Source organism: Heterocephalus glaber, unplaced genomic scaffold (assembly GCF_053883595.1).
Source record: "Heterocephalus glaber isolate CG9 unplaced genomic scaffold, H.glaber_assembly_v1.0 deba00000347, whole genome shotgun sequence".
Classification (NCBI taxonomy): domain Eukaryota; kingdom Metazoa; phylum Chordata; class Mammalia; order Rodentia; family Bathyergidae; genus Heterocephalus; species Heterocephalus glaber.
In genome coordinates, this window is record NW_028258143.1 from 55269515 (window position 1) to 55289033 (window position 19519).

The following is a 19519-nucleotide window of genomic DNA, read 5'->3' on the forward strand; positions in this document are numbered from 1 at the left end:
TTATGTTATATATTTTTAAACAGTCTGTTGTGGATAGACTTATCTGGGATACAAAATAATGCAGGTAGTGAGGAAGTAGAGGGAGATAAAAATGAAACAAATGTGACTATGAGTTAATAACTGTTTAGATTGGGTGATAGATTTTTGTGGACTCATACAATTTAGTCTATTTTTGTATAATTTTTTGAAAAATTAAAGCAAATCATATAGGAAGCTCATTTAAAATAAAACATGTATATGTCTGGTTAATTATAATACCTATTTTCAACACTGAAAAATATTTAAAACTTATATATACATAGGACATATTCCTAAGCAAACTTTGTCATAATTTGCGTATTTCAGTTGAAACAAAAGCCAAGGGGGCTGTGAGATTCAAGAGACTGGTAAAATTAATAGAACAGGTCAATGGAAGTATACTGTATTTTACTCTGTAGAATATGTTTTCTACAAAGATCAATCTAACAAAACTTGTCTGAATTTATCCCCAGTACTGCAAAAAATAAAATAAAATAAAAATAACTTAATTTTTAAAAACTTTTCTAGTTAAAAAAAACAAAATTAACAAGACAGAAAAAACATGAATTAAAAGTAGAACTATTTTAATCAATCATAACCTTTCTTATGCTTTCAGAGGCATCTCCAAACTGCAGTCTGTGGGCTGAACACTCCTGGCTTGCCTGGGCTACACTGAGTGAAGAAGAATTACTTTGGGTCATATACAAAATATATAATATAGCTGATGTATATAAGTAACAAAATTTCCTTTTCTTTTATATTTTTTATTACAGGCATAGTGAACATTGCTTCAATATTTAGTACATTGTCATTCCAATATACCACTTCAGAGCCTGCCTTATAAAACACACACTTAAATTATTTTACAATACATTATAAAAACTTGGAACTTAAACTTACTATTTCTTTCCGTTCTCTTGGAAAAGAAGAAAATAAGCACTGTTCTTATGCTCCAGATGCTAAAATAGAAGCAAAATTCAGAAACAAAAACCATCATTAGGATAAGTTAATTAGAAACCATATAACATGAAAATAAATATATATTTCCACTTAGAGTTAGGTATACTGTTTAAATTTAAAAAGCACTGCTTTCCATCAGAGAATATCGGAAGTCTGAGCTTTAAAAGAAGTTCTCACCCTAAGGTCCATGGAATTTCTAGAGGGCCTCCTGAATTGTAAAACTGTCTTTGTGTGCATGATCACATTTCTCTACAGAAACCATTCCTTTCATGAATCTCAAAGGGGGAGGGGATCTATGAACCTCCTAAAAAATTAAGAACTATTATAGAATCCCGGCTAAGTATCAACTCCAAAAATTTTTCTTATCTACTTCCATGCATGAAGGGAAAGCACGTTTTCCTTTTACAAATATAACAGCATTATACAAATATACGTTGCTATTCTTTCCCTACTATTTAACATTGGAAGGATCTTCTCTATTCAATAAAAAAAGTTGTCTCGGGGAAGAAACAAAACAAACCTTACCTTCAAATAAATACTTCACAAGAAAATTCAGCTGAATATCTTTCTCTAAAAATTTTGTGAAACTAATTCCTTTTTTTTTTTTTCTGGTACTGAGGATCGAACTCGGGTCCTTGCACTTGCGTGAAAATAATTCTTTAGGCCATGCATTAATTAGTAAGACATCAAAAGCTACTGAAAGAATTAAAAGAAACTCAAAAAAATAATCCTAATCACAAACTTGTCATGGTTATCTCTCAAATGTAAATATAACAAAATATTTATTCCTCCATAAAACATGGCAGAATATATACATACTACTCAAAATTTTAAATAAAAATACATTGTTTCTGGACATAAATTAAGAATATAAGTGTGAGGGGCCAGGGATTTAGCTCAGTGGTTCCGGCACCTGCCTCGCAAGCACAAGGTCCCAAGTTCAATCCTCGATACCAAAAAAAAAAAGAATATAAGTGTGAAAATTGGTTCTTCACTTTGGGATGTCAATGTGCAAGGGGGTCACTGATGATTCCTTACTCTGATATTTTATAATTTTTTATTTTTTAATTTTTTTTTTGGTACCGGGGATCGAACTCGGGTCCTTGCACTTGCGCAGCAGGCAGCGAAACCACTGAGCTAAATCCCTGGCCCCTTACTCTGATATTTTGTAGTCCTCTCTCACCAATGTTAGTCTCTGTGACCAATAATATATGGCAGAACTGAAAGTAAGTTGCTCTTAGATAAAGTTATAAAAGAATGAAGCTTCCATTTGAGGCCTCTACTTTTCATTTTCTTTCTCTTTCTTGCCTTATCCACTGTGAGAGAAGCCAGCTGCCATGACATGACAGCAGAGAAATCCATGGAAAGGCCCGTATGGTAAGGAACAAAGGTCTTTGGAAGACATCCAGCCAAGAACTGAAGTCTACCAACAACTGTATCTGTGTGTGTGTGTGTGTGTGTATCCACTTAAAAATTAGATTCAAGTAAACTTACCCAAAATGTGTAAGATTATACCAGATGTTATCTTTTTATTTGAATTCAGAACCCATTTTGGAGGTGGCAAAACAACTGGTTTTGGCATGATTTGTAATTCCTGGGATTACACAAAGAAAAATAATCCTAAATATAGACTTAGAAGACATGCTCTGATGAAAAGAAAAAGACCTCAAGGAAAGAGAACAGAATGAGAAAGTGTTGGTACTGGCAAAAAGAGAGCAATGAGCTGAAGACTGGGTAACAGAAGAAAAGGGTTCTGGGCCAGGGATTTAGCTCAGTGGTGCTGCCACCTGCCTCGCAAGCATAAGGTTCCAAGTTCAATCCCTGGTACCAAAAATAAAAAGGGTTCTGCAATGGCTATCTGCTGTAACTGCAAATGTAGTTAAGCCTTGGAATGACTATACAGCCCTAGCCAACAGACTAACTACAATTTATATAAGAATAAATGACTCTGAGCCAGAACCACCCAGCTATGCTGCTATCCACCTGTTCCTACTCTTTAGGAACTGTGAAACATATTAAACATTTGTTGTTTTAGGCTACTAAGTGCTGGACAATTTGTTACACAGTAATAGATAACAATTTTTATCCCGTGATGATCTATTTTTATGATAATGAAAACACCAAATAATTGGCAACAGATTCCCACATGGTACTGTACAACTACCTAAATGGTTTTTTTTTTAAAAAATTGCCCTTAGCAAGGGAAAAAAGGAGGAAGTTAAGCACAGTGCTTAACTTAACCCTCAAGGAGCCCACAATAGTATAAAGGCCCCATAAAGAGGTTCCCCCTTATTCACAGGGGATATATTCCAAGACACCCATTCACACAAGTGGATGCCTAAAACCACTAATCCACAAACCCTATACACACTATGATTTTTCCTATATGACCTATAGCATTGCCACAGAGTACCAGTGCTAGTCTGTCCTTTCATGTTTTATGCTCTGGTGCCTCCTTTTGGTCACTACTCTTGCACTTTGAGGCCATTATTAAGTAAAATAAGGGTTACTTGAACAGAGACTGTGATACTCAACAATCTGACAACTGAAAAAGCTATTAAGTGACTAATGGAGACGTACCACATAGACCATAGATACGCTGGACAAAGGAATGACCCACATCCCAGGTAGGGTGGCATGGCCTGACATTTCATCACACAACTCAGGTCAGCATGCAATTTAAAACTTAAGAATTGTTTATTTCTGCAATTTTCCATTTATTATTTTCAGACTGGTTGATCAAAGGTAACTGAAACCACATATAAGAACTGTTAAACTATTTCTCCACAACAAATCCACTGAAATAATACCAATCTGAGAAAAAAAATTTAGAAAAGTAGTACAGAAAAAGAAAATGGAATAAAAGGGGAGGAATTGCAGAGACAGTGACTGGAATTCTGTAGGAATAAACATTCACTGAAAAGGATATATAGGTGGCAAATAAACAAATGAAAAATCATTAGCCATCAGGAAAATGAAAATTAAATCCACAGTAATATCACTACACATCTTCCAGAATAGTCAAAATTTTTAAAATAATGATAGAGCTGGGCGTGGTTGGTGCATGCTTGTAATCCCAGCACCAGGGAGGATTGCTATGAGACCAAGACCAGCCGGGCTACATAGTGAGTTCAAGGCCAGCCTGAACTACATAGTGAAACCTTGTCTCAAAAAACACAAACAAAAAAACAGTAATAGCTGGACTCAGTTATTACAGTGATAGCTGCCTGTAATTACAGTGATAGCTGCCTGTAATTCCAGAGGCTTGGGAGGCTGAGGTAAGAGGATCTCAAGCTTGAACTTAGCCTGGACAACTTATCAACTTAGTAAGATCCTGTCTCAAAATTTAAAAATAAAAGGGATAGGGATGTAGCTTTATGGCACAACATTCCTGGGTTCAACCTTAGTACTGCAAAAAAAAAAAAAAAAAAAAAAGTTGTAACATTAAATGACGGCAAGGATGAGAAATCATCTTACTCACACATTACCCAGTGGAAATGTTAAATGATACTCTGCAAAAGTTTAGCAATTTCTTAGAAAACTAAACATGCACATACCATGCCCCAGCATTTGTACTCTTGGGTATATGTAAGAGAAATGAAAACATGTTCATACACAAACTTGTACAGAAATATTCACAGCAGCCTTATCTGGTAACTGTCAAAAAGTAGAAACAATCCAAATGTCCTTCAACAGGTGAATGGTTGAATGAACTGGGGACATTAATACCATGGAATACTATTCCACACTAAGAAGCAAGAAACTACTGACACACTGAACAAGCACAACTTAGATGGATCTCAAGAGCACACTAAGGTACTGGCAGGTACCTTAGTCCCAGCTACTGGGAAGGTTGAGTAGTCCCACTACTCAGAAGTATCACTTGAGCCCAAGAGGTTGAGACCAGGCTAGGAATCATAGTAAGAGCACATCTCAAAAATAACAAAAACAAGAAAAGAGGGCTGGCGATGTAGCTCAGTGACAAGGAACTCGCCTAGCATTAGAAGACCCTGATTTGTTCTCCAATACAAAGGTAACAAAGACAAAGATAAAGAAGAAATATATATACAGTGAATGGAGAAACATCATATATGTGATATATATATATATAGAGAGAGAGAGAGAGAGAGAGAGAGAACTGAATAACTAGAAAATTAAAATAAAATATATGTGCCTCAACCCAAAAGTCAGAAAAATCCCCAATTATTAGAACCATTCTCAAGGAACACAGCAAAAATGTCCACTATTTTCTCTATAATTTAACATTGTCCTGAATGCATTAGCTACCACAATTAGTCCCCCTCAAAAAAAATCAAGCAAAAAGGTGGTAAAACTATAGCTATTTATAAATGATATGTTTACTACCTAATTCTTTAAGTGCAAAATTCTATCAAGCAAATATCCATCAAGTGAGGGATACTTGCAGAATGATTTTCTTACCTACCAAAACTAACAGCTACAATTCTCCTTGAATAAATCTCGAGATATTCACAGATACTTTCTCCTCTAAGAGACAATTACAGTTAAAGATACTTTATATTCTTATTAGAATGTCATGAAATAAACATTCAATTTTCTTCAAAAGGCTACAGATTATGTATGTCAACTTTCTATCTAGGCTGAGGAAATATCTAATATGTGCTAGCTGGAGAAAGAGAGGCAAAGAAGCATGAAAATTATATAAGATCAAACCCCTATCCTCAAAGGCTTTCATCCTTTAAAGCTTCATCTTAAGAAGCAAATAAATAAATAATAAAACAATAATGAAAAATATGGCCAAATCTTCTGGAAAGATCAACATTTTATGATAAATGTTCTCTAAAATTACAGAGGATGGGATGTTTCAAAAGTTACAATTTGAACAAATAAGGTATCTAAGAATAGAAGTCTGTAAAACTGCTTATAAAGTTAATGGTAGAATGTGCTAAGGATGCAGCTCAGTGGTACAGTGCTTGCCTAGCATAAGTAAGGCCCTAGGTTTGATCCCCTTTACCACTTAAAAAAAAAGTTAATGTTGGAGAGAAAACTTAATGATTGTTCACTTAGAAAATGAACCAGCTCTTGAAGTAATGCATATCTGCCAGCATAATACAGAAATACAAAATTGCAAGTGTAATTCAAATCTTTCCTCACTTTTGTACCTAGCCTTAATGACTCTTATGAAATAAGTTTGGCATTTAGATTACAATTTAAGTTTACTTAAGAGTTAAAAAGGATCAGATAAATCAATATAAATACATGATTGAACCTGAAAGATAGAAAACAATAATGGAATCATGCCAAGTTCTTCCATATTATAAACTAAAGAGAAGATAAACTAAAATCTCACACCATCTTATGCTGGAATATTGATATTCTACCATTAGGGACAATTTGGGAATAGGAGTGATTCCATATGCTCAGTTCTGATCCACAACCTCACTAGTAAAAGTATTTTGGAAAATGGGAATGCAGAGAAAGCTGTCACATATACAAGGATAGATTTTTCGAAGCTATATAATCAATGCAAACTATGAAGAGTAAAGCAATATGTTTTATTACTTTTGCCTCCAATACTATTTAAATAGTTCTAGCTTAACCCTCAAAATTGTTTCCAAAGAGAAAAGGTCCAGGAATAAGTAATAAGCTTGGGCAACAGATCATATTACACAAAAAAGAAAATGTTCTACAGTAAGTCTTCTATTTACCACAAACTCCACTTTCACATTGTATTTTATTTCATGGTTTTTTTTGATTATCATCAATCAGGACAATTCTATTCTTTGTTGGATAAGGCTTCTAAAAGTGAAGCGCTCACTGAAACAGAAGCTACAACAGTTGAGAATAAAGTCACAAAGTTGAAGGAGACAAAGTAAGAAATGGCTCTGAAGCTTAAAGTCAAGAAATACTAGATGGATATGATGCACAATAGTCAGAGAGACACAATAAGGTTAAAAAAGCTTCATATTCAAAATAACAGCAAGATCCAACTGAAAAAAAAACTATACTTTTAAAGACATAAAATTTTCCAAAAAAAATTTTTTTAAAAGATACACAGTTTTCTATTTTAAAAAACAATTAGCCAGGGCCGGGGATTTAGCTCAGAGGTGCCATCGCCTCGCAAGTGGAAGGTCCCGAGTTCCATCCCCGGTACCAAAAAAACAATTAGCACTATAAAATTCCTAGCACTGTACAAAATAATAATAATTAGGGCTACAGGGTAGCTAAGTGATAGAACACTTGCCTATTAAACATACTTCTGGAACTAGATCTAAATTCCTTTGTGTGAGTGCGACCATGCATGCGCGCAAGCATGTGTATGTGTGTGTTAGTTACTAGGAATTGACCCAGGGCCTTCATTCGGAGCTATATCCCCAGCCCTTTTCATTTTTCATTTTGAGACCGTGCCTCACTAAGTTGCCCAGGCTGGGCTTAAACTAGTGATCCTCCTGCCTTAGTTGCCCAGAGTGCTGGAGTTACAGGTACGTACCACCATGCTTGGCTTAGATACAATTTCTTTATAATCAGAAAATCAATCCCTATAAATGGATATTAAAGGAAGTTTAAATAAACAGGTTTTAATCAATTAGACATCTCATTTCCTTTTAAAATTTATTTCTATGAAAAAATAGAAAAGATACAAATGAAAGGGGCTCAGCACTATAAAATCTGCTACTACACCTGGGGGGAAAAAAGACTTGCAAAAGACTTCTAATGATAGAAGAAAAATAAACTACCGTAGGGTTGGAAGTGTAGCTTAGTGGTAGAGCACTTGCCAAGCATGTATGAGGCCCTAATTTAATACTGAGTGCTCAGAAAAGCAAGGGGAGGTACAACATTAAGCATAAATTCGATTTCAGCTTCCATGTTTGAAAATACAAATGTGTTTAAAAATCATACATAAAAGTTGAAATTTTATAAACTTCAAAAGTTCTAATTTGAAAACATGCCCCACACTAAAGACTGAACACATTTTTACTATAGCAGTCCCAAAGTTCTTAACTCTACAAAATCTAAAACCAAAAATGTATCCCCTTTAATTTCTTCATTTCCCCTTTCTTAGCATCAATCAATTTTTCCTCCAAAATATTTCCAAGTCATCTGTTCACTTCCAGCATTATTGGGTAGTCCAATCTATCCTCATCTTTAGATTAAACTTCTATAACAGATTCTATTTCTACTCTTGTTCCCCCTTACCCAATCTCCACATGGCAGCATGCATGTGCCTCTTAAATTAAATTTCATCAAATTTCTTCTTCCACTGTACCAGCTTCTCATTTCACCTAAAATGAAATTCAAAACACTAGCCCTGACCCTCCACAATCTAGGCCCTGACTGACTCTCCAAGTTTACTTCATATTACTTTTCCTCTCCATCACATATTCCAAATATGTGTCTCTTTTTTGCCCAACAAATTAGTCACATTCTCTTCAGGTAATAGACTTTGCATTTTCTTATCTCTGTTCTTGGAAAGATCTTCCCTCAACTCCTGGACTTATAATCTTCATAAATTCCAACTTTTGCACACTGGTTCTTCCTCATCCTTTAGTTCTCAATTCAAATACTACTTGCTCAAGAGATCTTCCAGAACTATCCTAAAATAGCCTATTTCTTTCAAATCACTTTATTTTCTTCATCACATTTATCTCTTTCTAAATCACTGTTTCTTGTTGCTATTTTTTTGTCTTTCCAACTTCAGTAGAATGTAAGCTCCATGAGAGCAAAACTCTTTATTACTACTTTCTCCATCACTAGGGCCTAATCAATACCTAACACATTGTAAATGCCTCATATTTAATGAATTAAGAAATGATAGCTTCAATTAACATCTATAAGCTTCCAAATATTAAATTTATATCTCCCATCCAAATTTCTCTGCTAAGCTTCAAACTCATACTTAACCACTCACTTGACAGCTGTCTCGAAAATACATAGGTATTTTAGTCTCAGTGGGGTCACCAAACCTGCTTCTTCTCACGTTGTTCCCTAAGTACATGAAGGACATTACCATCAACCAAATTTCCCAAGCCATAGACTTGAGTTTTATACTTGATGTGATTCTTCTATCTCATGCCATATCCAATCAACCACCAAGTCTCCATATTACCTCAATTCTATCTTCTAAATCTCTTTAATCCATCTGTTTCATTCAATCCATCTCCCTTCTTCAGTCTCACCACTTAAGTACAAATCATCATCATTTTTCTCCATCAACTACAAAAACCTTTTTTGGTTTTTTTTTTCGGTACCAGGATCAAACTCAGGACCTTGCACTTGCCAGGCAGGCATTGCACCACTGAGCCACTTCCCTGCCCCAACAATAACCTTTTAACTCCCCACTCTTCCCCTCTAATTTATCCTTCATGCTGTACCCTCAGTGGCTACAATATCATTCCCATTGATCTTAAAACAAAGCCTAATGCCCTCATGAACCACAGGGCCCATATGAAATATCTGGCTGGGCTGGGGATTTAGCTCAGTGGTTTCGCCACCTGCTGCACAAGTGAAAGGACCCAAGTTCCATCCCCGGTACCAAAAATATATATATATATATCTGGCTAACTACCTACCTTTTCTCTAGAATCCAGAGAATTTTTTTCTTTCATGTCTGTAAACCTACCTTGCTTTAGCCCAGTGGTGAACCTATGGCACGCATCCCACAGCCAGCTGTTTTTATCACCAAAAGCTCTAAAAGGTATGCCATCACTGCTTACCTTAGGGTGGTTAAGTACATTGTCTCTTCGGCCTACAACGCTCTGTCCACCAAGTCACACCACCTTAGTCACACATACTTATCCTTCAGATCTAACACTCAAATATCAGTTCCTCTGAAGGTCTGTAGTAAGGAAAATTCTAACAATATCTTTCTTCCTTCCCAAAGATTTCCATCGTTTGGTTATATAATCACATAGTAATGTAGATACTGCTATAAAGAATTATTTCAGATATAATTAAAGTTATTACTTAGTTGATGTTAAGATAGGGAGATTATCCTGGATTATCCCGGTGGGTCTAATATAATCACTTGAGCTCTTAACAGCAAAGCTTTCTTCCAGCTAAGGGCAAAATAGAAAGATGAAGAATAAGTTGGCCAACAACCTGCCTGGAGCTGGAAGCAGATTCTACCCCTAGAGATTCTAGGTTAAGACCCCAGATCAGCTGATACTTTGACTTCAGCTTGTGAGAGTCTAAGCAGAGACCCAGTATGTTGGATTATAAATAAAGCTTTAATACAATTTTCTATTTCAAAATGCAAAAATAACCCAAATTTATTCAATCTGAGACATTACTATTTCCTACTAAAAAGAGATTGAATATGTTAAAACTATCTGGTCAGAAAAAGGAAAAATAACAAAAAGAACAATGTACTTACATCAGTAGAAAAGCAAAAAAGGGGAGTGTCATCGCAAGTCTTGCAATAAATTCATCAGGAAGATACCACAAGTACACAATTAAGCATGTAAGCAGGTAGAGTACTGAGGAATAAAGAATTAATCTTCCAACCCATAATTTTTGTAATCGCTGATTTTTTTCCCTAAATTCTTCCAATGCTTGAATTTCCTGTTAAGAGAAAATTACTCCACATTACTAAATTTCAAAGTTCATTAAAAAAATCAAAATGTTAGAAATTTTTAACATGATAAAAAGGCTATTTAGAAAGAATTCTTAAAATTCAATGAGATAAAATACTCTAATACTTTAAAATAAAACTTAATATGTAAAACTAACAATGATGTTACAAAATTTATAATATTCTGACAAATCACTTTTAAAGTGAAACAAAATTTTTTTTTTGGTACCGGGGATCGAACTCTGGTCCTTGCACTTGCACAGCAGGTGGCGAAACCACTGAGCTAAATCCCCGGCCTAAAGTGAAAATTTAAATACTATTTTTAATCTATCAAACTGGCAAAGACTAAAGGAATAGAACTGGCATCAATATTTGTTGAGTCAAACAAGTAAATGATTCTCTATACATGAGGCCTTTCAAAATCTAGCAAAAAAAAGAATTAATAAAAATTAAAACACTATCCCATACTAAATTCTTTCATCTACTCACTACTCCCCGTATTCCCAGGGAATAACCATTTGCATAATGAAAGAAAATATACAAAGCTATAAATATTTTTCAGGCTGATAAAAATTGCTGCCAATTATATTATAATCTATTTTAACTTATCTGTAACATTGATTTACCCCAAGCTACAGATACAATTTCATTCTACCAGGTTCTGTTACTTGATACAGGACTTATTAAACCACTGACAGACTTCAGATTTTTTTCTTGAGATCATGTAACAAAGTTCACAGGCTTATTCTGTATCATCTCTAAATTCCCATAGCAGTTCTGGCCTCCAATATAATATACTGTATACTAAAATAATATTTACTTAATACCTAAAATGAATTAAAATACCTCCAAGCCGAAGAACATACCTTGTCTATACTTTCTAGAACTTCTACAGTTGAAGGTTTTGTCTGTTACAGAAACAGAAATTAGAAATGGTATTAAAAATGATTGCAAACTTAGAACACTATAATCAAAAGAAAAATCCTAATTCAGAATTAATTTTTTTTTAAATGTTGTCAACCTATATGTATTCTCATTTATTCATAACTAAGATTTATTTAACTGAAAAAATACAAACAAAACTATGTAAGATTTTTAGACTTCTTCTATTTCTTTTTAGTCCTAGAAGAAATTTCAACTCTGATAGCTCAAATTCTATTATTCTTAACCTCAACAGAACACACTATTTATTATATAGAGAAACAAACTTTCCTCCAACAAAAATTTTCTTAGGTAATGATTTCTCAAAACAGTTAATGGTCTGGGGATGTGACTCAGTGGCAGAGTGCTTGACTAGCCTTCACGAGGCTCTGGTTCCATTCCCAGCACCACAAAAAACAAATAAATAATTCACATACTTTAAAAATCCACAAACTAAAATGGTCTGAAACACTACTGCTAAAGTTCATTTGGGGCTTGGGAAGTCAAAATCAATAGGTTACTTTCCCTGTGAATTCCTAAAGTATGTATAATACGTCATTATGGCAGAGTTTATTTGCCAAAGATTTTATACCATGTAGCATATAAACCAAATGCCCAAGAAAATATTTACCATCTCAACAATCCAAAAGAGTAACAAATATCCGTTGATTATAGTTCCCTAAAAAACCTTTTAAAATTAAGGTGAACCATATGAAATTGCCATTTTGTAAGTCAAAGCAGTATATTGGCAATTTCATATGGTTCTATCTAATAAGACAAAGGAAGAAGAAATAAATATGATCCTCAGGCAGAACTGCCATAGATTTCAAAGAAGGGGGTCATCTCATTTACATGGAATCAATAGAGTTGATTTTATAGAAATAGAGAGTAGAATCTAGGGAACCTGGGGGAGGACACTGATGAGGAGTTGGGTTGGAGATCAAAGAGTACAAAATGACAAAAGAATAAGTTCAAGAGACTAGTACACAACATGATGACTATAGCTAATGATGAGCTATTGTATTCTTGAAAAATACTAAGTGTACACATCATGTATTCTCACCACAAAGATGATAACCATATGAGGTAAAGTATATATTAGCTAGATTTAATCATTCCACAGTATGTTTACACCTCAAAGCACCACGTTGTACATGATAAATGCATATTATTTTATCTGTCAATTTTAAAAAGAAAGAAAAGGGAGGGTCAAAACATATATTGTCCCAACAATAGTCAAAAACTAAATTATGTAGCAAGTATTGCTAGGCTCCGTTACTATTGTAATAAATCAAAAAATACATAATCTATCCTAGACCACATTATCTCCTCTAATGTTACAGAGCATTTATCAGATAATTTGTATTTTCTAGCTCTAAATTTGAGATTCATCTTCTAAGGCTTATTCAATAAAATCAAACAACATTTCTAATTTTGTTTAATCTCAATTCTTAAAAGCACATTTAGTGTGCTTTCAGAAAATATTTGTGACAAGTTTTAAGTAAAAACATAGTAGGTAAAAAAAAAACAAAAAAACAAACATAGTATGTAAAAAATGTTAAGGATGATATAAAATACTTAATTTCAACCACCTTTACAGTAAGTTCAAAATTTAGGCAGTTATAAGAAAATAAGAAAAATAACCACTTTTACATGCAAATACAGAAATACAGGAACAAAAATAATTCCTAAGTCAAAGTGAAACAATTCTTTTAAAGAGACATTAAGCACTTACAGAACTACTAAGATAAAGTCCAAATTTTAAAAAGTAGTTCAGGGGCTGGGGATTTAGCTCAGTGGTTCCACCGCCTGCCTTGCAAGCACAAGGTCCAGAGGAGTTCAATCCCTTTTTTTTTACTTTTTTTTAAAAAAAAAGTAATTCAGAACAAAACAGTGAAAAAAAGTCAGAAGAAAGTAAATAGATAATATCAAGCTATAATTGAAGGCTACACCAGAAAAGGGACTTTTACAAATAGCTTTATGAACACTTTATGAACTAGCAGTAAAGAAAAACTTACTCTCCATCGAGAAAATAATCCACCCATCTTTTATTTGTAGAAACGTGGCACAATGATAAATGTCATCACTTGTCCAAAGGAAGTCACACTAGAAATAAAGCAAACATTTTTTTAAATTTTAAGTTAAATACACAGCATGTCTACTATAAAAGTTAGATGTTGCAATACTATCTAAAAATACTTTAAAATATTAATTTATTTGACCTTCATTTACATAATTTGAATTCAAAGAGTCATTGGGATCAAATCCACCTTTTTAAAATCTTTTCTTCAAACAGAGGACATATTTAAAGGTAAAAATACACCTAGAAAGGCTTTTTAAATGGCAATGCATTTTAGAAGTCTATAGTCAAATGACTTGGTTTCTGTTCTTAAAGTATGTTCCCTGCATTCTTTAAAACAAAAATGTTATTATATTACTTTCATTCTACATACCTAAATAAAACCATTTCTATTATTCACTAATTCCTAACTAAACTAGTTTTTTGAAATTAGGGGTGTTTTACAATATTCAGAATAGCATCACTTTACGAACAATCATAGGAAAACAATTAGATTCTGAATAAGAAAATAAGGGTTACAAGGCTGCCTGTAACCTTGAACAAATCATTTAATGATGTTGAGCCTTAATTTTTTTCTGTAAAATTTGACTTAATAACAGCAACACTTTCTCACAAGATAGCATTTAGCATTAACCTTCCAGATTAAAAAAAAAAAAATACTAAGTAAAGAGGTTTAGTGACTGGCCCAGTAGCACAAAAGAAAGATGGCCTTAACCCCCTCTTCCTCTGAAGGTCTGGCCCTATTAGTAAATACTACTGTTCTACATCCCAAAGAAACATTTTTTTCTAAATTTTGTCTATGTTCTTCAAGCTAGCTGACCATTTCAGATAGCTGTATATCCACTTCTTTTAACTGTTTTCCCATGACTCAAATTATTTATAATATAAACTCAGCAATATTATATTCAAGATCAATTTGCCACTTGGTAATTACATAAATTTTTATTTTTTAGTTGAAATGGTAAAAGTACACTTTAAAACTAACATATTTTACCTAGTATCAAGTATGTACTTGCAAACATGTGAAATTACTTCATTTAATCAAATGCAGTTATTAAGGATGTTTTTCTCACATTTTTAACCATAAAAATAATCAGAAAACAATATCTGTGCCAAGTAAGAACTGCAACAGTATTCATACACTGGAATTGCCATAAGATATATCTACTGAGAATGTCTTAGTGGGCCGGGGATTAGCTCAGTGGTTTCGCCGCCTGCTGCGCAAGCACAAGGACCTGAGTTCGATCCCAGGTACCAAAAAAAAGTCTTAGTTAGAAAAGTAACAAAGAGTCTAATTACAAATACTTTGACTTACAAAGTGATCTTTAAGGACCAAAATACCTATAAATTCATCCTGAAAAACTCAAGTTTGAAAATACAGTAAGTATTACAAAACTTTAGGTTGCAAGTTAAATAGTATTAATCCTTCAATATTAGCTCAGTATTCAAATTTGTAAAATACAGTTGTGAAAAATTCTGGAACGTGAATGAAACTAAATAGCATTAATTTAAGTTGCAAGGTAAATAGTATTAATCCTTTAATATTACTTCAGTATTCAAATTTTTAAAATGTGGTTGGGAAAAATCCTGGAAACTGAGTGAACAAAAGTAGAAATTCCTATCTGAGCCAAGACATTAAATAAATCTCAAAACCTTCTTATGATGCTAAAAATAATCGACAAGAAAGATGGAAAGGGAAAGACTCAGATGAACCACTTATCTTGATATTCCCAAAGTATACATCATCCCTCTATTAAAACTGACCTACATATTTTGGTTTGTAAGAGAATTACACTCCTCTAATAAAGTTTATAGCTGTCACATCCTGTGTTATGATTTAGAAATAAAGTGCCCCCCAAAAGTCTCATCCTCCGAAAGTCTCATATGTTCAGAAGTGGGGCTTTCAAGAAGATAACCAGATCATAAGGGCTCTAACTTCATCAGTAGATTAAACCACTGATGAGATCATTTGATGATATTATTGGGGGGGGAGGGAAACTTACAAAGCAGGACCTAGTTGAAGGGAAGGAGTCAAGGGGGCATGGGCTAGAGAACTATATCTTATCCCTGGCCCCTTCCTCTCTGGCTCTCTCACTTGCTCTCTGCTTCAGGACTTCAGATTTTCCAGCTTTGCTCCACCAGGCTCTTCTACCATGGCCTGTCTCATCTTAGGCCCACAACAATGGAACTAGTCAACCATGAAATGAAATTGAGCCTAAATAACTCTTTCCTCCCTTTTTCTTTTCTATTAGTACATGTTTGCAGGATGTAATATTTACATTTCTTATGAATAGTTGGTACATATACATAACACATCTTAACACCCTTTTTCAGCCCTTTTCCCTTCCCTCCCTCCCCACTCTCTCCATTTCCTGATCCTTTTCTCATTTGAAAAAGACCTATCTCCTTACTGAAGAACTTGAAGCTAAAGTGAAGTAATAAGCTAATGCCCCAAAGACAATAAGTAGAAAGGCCAACCATAGCATTTTACTTTTGATTTTTTAGAAAAGCAACCAGTTAGTCCCAACAGCACAAAAGAAAGGAAGGCTGCTTTATATAGATTAGACTGGAATATTTATATATAAAATATATGAAAGCTCCTCTAATATTCTCAAATAGTGGTAAACAGAACTACAGAAGTGGAAAGTGAGTTACAAACACAAGACAGTACAATGAATGTAGCATGTAGCCCAATTCTTTTATTTGATTAAATCTGAATGCTTAAATCTACATTAAAGAGAAGCTAAATGATTCACCAAAGTCATATGGCTCTAGTTAGAAACAGAACTGTGAAAGTACAGCTTTTATTTTACTGTATATCACTTTTTAAATTAGTGTAATTGATATATATATATATGCATATCACAATAACAATTCTGACTGCAATTATTTGCTTAGAAAATTGTTTTGGTGTAAATAAAACAAACTATGGCTTTAGTCTCCAAGATTCCTGAAGCAGGGAATTACGTTTTTAAATTTGTCCTCTAAAACATTAGGATGATACTAATCAAAAGCCACATCCATGCTTTCATATTCATAATCAAAGAAATTGTCAACCTTCATTGTTTCTACAATTTTTCTATCAAATTCTGATATTTGCTAAAGAAGCTAATTTACTATAATGTACATGTGGTGGTACTTTTCAACAGACATGAAAGCATACTAAAATATAATTAAATAAGCTTTAATTTCACATTTCTATTTCCAACCACTGGTCTCTCCTTTCCATTCAAACATCTTTACTCCAATTCTAGTAGCCCATCACTTACTATGAAACTACGGGCAAATAAATTACTTAACCTCCTTCTTACTCAACTTCCTCATCTGCAAAAGAAGAATCCTTTTAAATGTTGAAAAGCTTAAATAACAGTATTTTCTAAACAATCATAGTGCCTAATACACAACAATTACTCAATACACTGTTTTGTTTTGTTTTGTTGGTACCAGGGATTGAACTCAGGACCTTGTGGTTGCAAGGCAGGCTCTGGAAACACTGAGCTAAATCCCGGGCTCAATACACTGTTTTTAATGCTGTGGTCATTACTATTTTCTAGTCTATCTCTGCTTTCTTTCAAATATTGTACTTAGAAAATAGTGGGGACCAAATGATCCTGACATTTCCTTTTGAAGCATGTATCATTTTGCTTGCCCTTGAGTAGACAAATGGCTCAACCTCATGTGGCTTGTTCCCAAGAATCTTCCATAAATATGCACGTATCTCTTCCCAATCTGATATCACAATGGGATCTGACATAACCCTAACACCATATTGTTTGAATGTTTTTAAACTGCTATCACACTCAGGTCTGGGTGTCAGAATTTAAATCCTAAGAAATTTTCTTTTCAGCTGACTTTAAATTACATTAAAACAACAGAGTAAAATATATCTGAATTCAAAATATGACCCAACCATGTATTAGCTAGTATGTGATCTTGGGCAAATTAAATTCTCTAAGCCTCAGTTTGTAAAATGATGAAAATAACTACACTTCATAGAACAGTTCTATGGATTAACTGAAATTATCACTTGGCACAGCATCCAACACACAGTCAGCACTTAATTGTAGCCATTATTTCTATTACAGAAAACACATGTGGCAGTTAAATGGAACCTTTCTTTCTAACTTCTTGTAAAGAAAGCACTTACTTCATAATTTAAAAATTGAAAAATAAAATTAGTTTGTATTTTTACTAAAAGTATATTGCCCTCAGTTATTCCAGTGTGAAAATAAACCAAGACATTCTGCATATACTTCACTCAAATAACCAGTAGGCCTATGGAGAAAATAGCAAGGGAAGTGTAGTTTTATGTGTATCAAGTTCCAAACTTAAACTGTTTAGTCACCCTCAAGGGCATTTCCATAACATTGTACTACACAATTTAAGATTAAAAGTGATTTGTTCTAAAATTCTAACTATTAAATATCCTAAATGAAAAGGCAATTTTGAAATATCCCAAAGTACCACATTTATTGCAAAAATAAAATGGATGAAAAGTAAGCACTTTTAATATATGGTGATAAAATGTTTGCTTTCATGGTAAGTAAAGTTGTACTCTGAAATAATACCCAAAAAATAACTAACTGATTAGAAGAATTAGAAGAATTTTTATATGAAATCATACCTTTTTGACAGACATATATCCTCCTTTTCTTATATTCTTTCAAGTTAATACACTGTATAAATTTATTAACATCATTATTAAACTGATCTCAACAAATGACAGAAAATCCTAAAATTCTAAGTTTAAAAGCAACACTCTTCTTTAAGAAAATGTATTAAAATCAACTTAGTTCTCCTAAAAAAGCACCATGGGAGCTGCTGAGGACAAGGGATTAGCATTCCCTGCCAACTTGAACATATGCCTGAAACTAAGCTTCCTCACATCCACCACAGTGCTGTTGAATAGAATCACATTTGTCAAGGGTGCAATCCAGGCCACAGACTAAGGAGAAAATAGCAGACGCGAAGCACCACAAACCAGAAGCTAAGAAGCAGAATATGGAAAACTCAGCGAGTCGAAGGTCTTGGTTAGTACTGTGAGAATACCATCAGCAAAACGGAGTTCACCATTCCCACCTCTCTCTCCCTATCCGTAAACAGTATTACAGAATAAAACCCACTGATGACTTAGATTTGCTCTTCTTCTTCCGCGCCTATTACACCTACGCATCTTCGCACTTCCCCTCCACCCCTCACGCCGGCCACCGTTCTCTCAAAATCAATAAGGACAATGGTGTGGAGCTGCTTCACTCAGTGCGTGTAATCCACGCCCACAAGCGAGCCGAGCAGCATGACACTGACAGTTTCAATCCCTTCCGATCTTTCCAACTCAAGGAGCCTCCGCACAATTCCCAGAAACAGGAGATGTATTGGGCCACTCAGAGAGGATAGTTTAGCGTGGGATATGCTAGTTTGGGACCTTCTGGCTCTTCTCAGCACAGATGGGCCAGAAGCCAGGCTCAAGCTGGTCACTACCAGGAATCTCCGAGTGCAGAACTGAGGAAACCACCAGCCCTCGCGGGGCAGAACAGAGTCTCGAGCCCTCCAGACCCACCACTGCCACTGTGCTGGGAAATCAAGGGGACGAGGCGGCGCCCCTAGATCAGCGCCTACCTCAATGGGTGCCTAACTGGCCTCGCTGCTGCCGCCGAACTCTTAGGCCACTAGGCATGGGGCCGGGGCAACAGCGAGAGACAGTGGGGAACCGGGAGATTATACGTATTTCCCCGGAGGAAAGCCCAGCGCGCCTCCTCTCTGATGAGCCCTCCCAACTGCTTTCATCTTAAGTATTTTACCTGTGTGAACCGGGCGTAGCCCGGCCCCGGCGTCCACCCCTGACGGCCTCGGCCGCCACTTCAACCCGCCTCAGATGCAGCCAGCAGCCGCCACAGAATGCTGGGCCCGGCCAACTCCTTCCCATAAAACCCCGCGCTCTGCCCGCCAACCAATCGGCGACACAATGGGCGCGCGCCGCTCCCCGTCACGTG

At 34.9% G+C, this 19519-nt stretch overlaps 1 protein-coding gene across 5 annotated transcripts in view; it reads right to left on the reverse strand.

Annotated features, from left to right (window-relative positions):
* The window catches only part of Lnpk (lunapark, ER junction formation factor), a 76941-nt gene extending 57453 nt beyond the window's left edge, over positions 1-19488 (reverse strand). For 4 of the 5 annotated variants that reach the window (XR_015447166.1, XM_004857714.4, XM_004857716.4 and 1 more), the window contains exons 1-5: positions 19328-19488; positions 13468-13555; positions 11395-11436; positions 10331-10518; positions 919-977 (exon numbers count right to left, since the gene is read on the reverse strand). Coding sequence is in view for 4 of the 5 variants with exons in the window: in XM_004857714.4 (XP_004857771.1) it covers positions 919-977; positions 10331-10518; positions 11395-11436; positions 13468-13494 (316 nt within the window). In the remaining variant the exon portion in view is untranslated. The remainder of the gene's footprint in view (positions 1-918; positions 978-10330; positions 10519-11394; positions 11437-13467; positions 13556-19327) is intronic. The other variant, XM_087200653.1, reaches the window with a different exon arrangement.
* Positions 19489-19519: the final 31 nt, after the last annotated feature.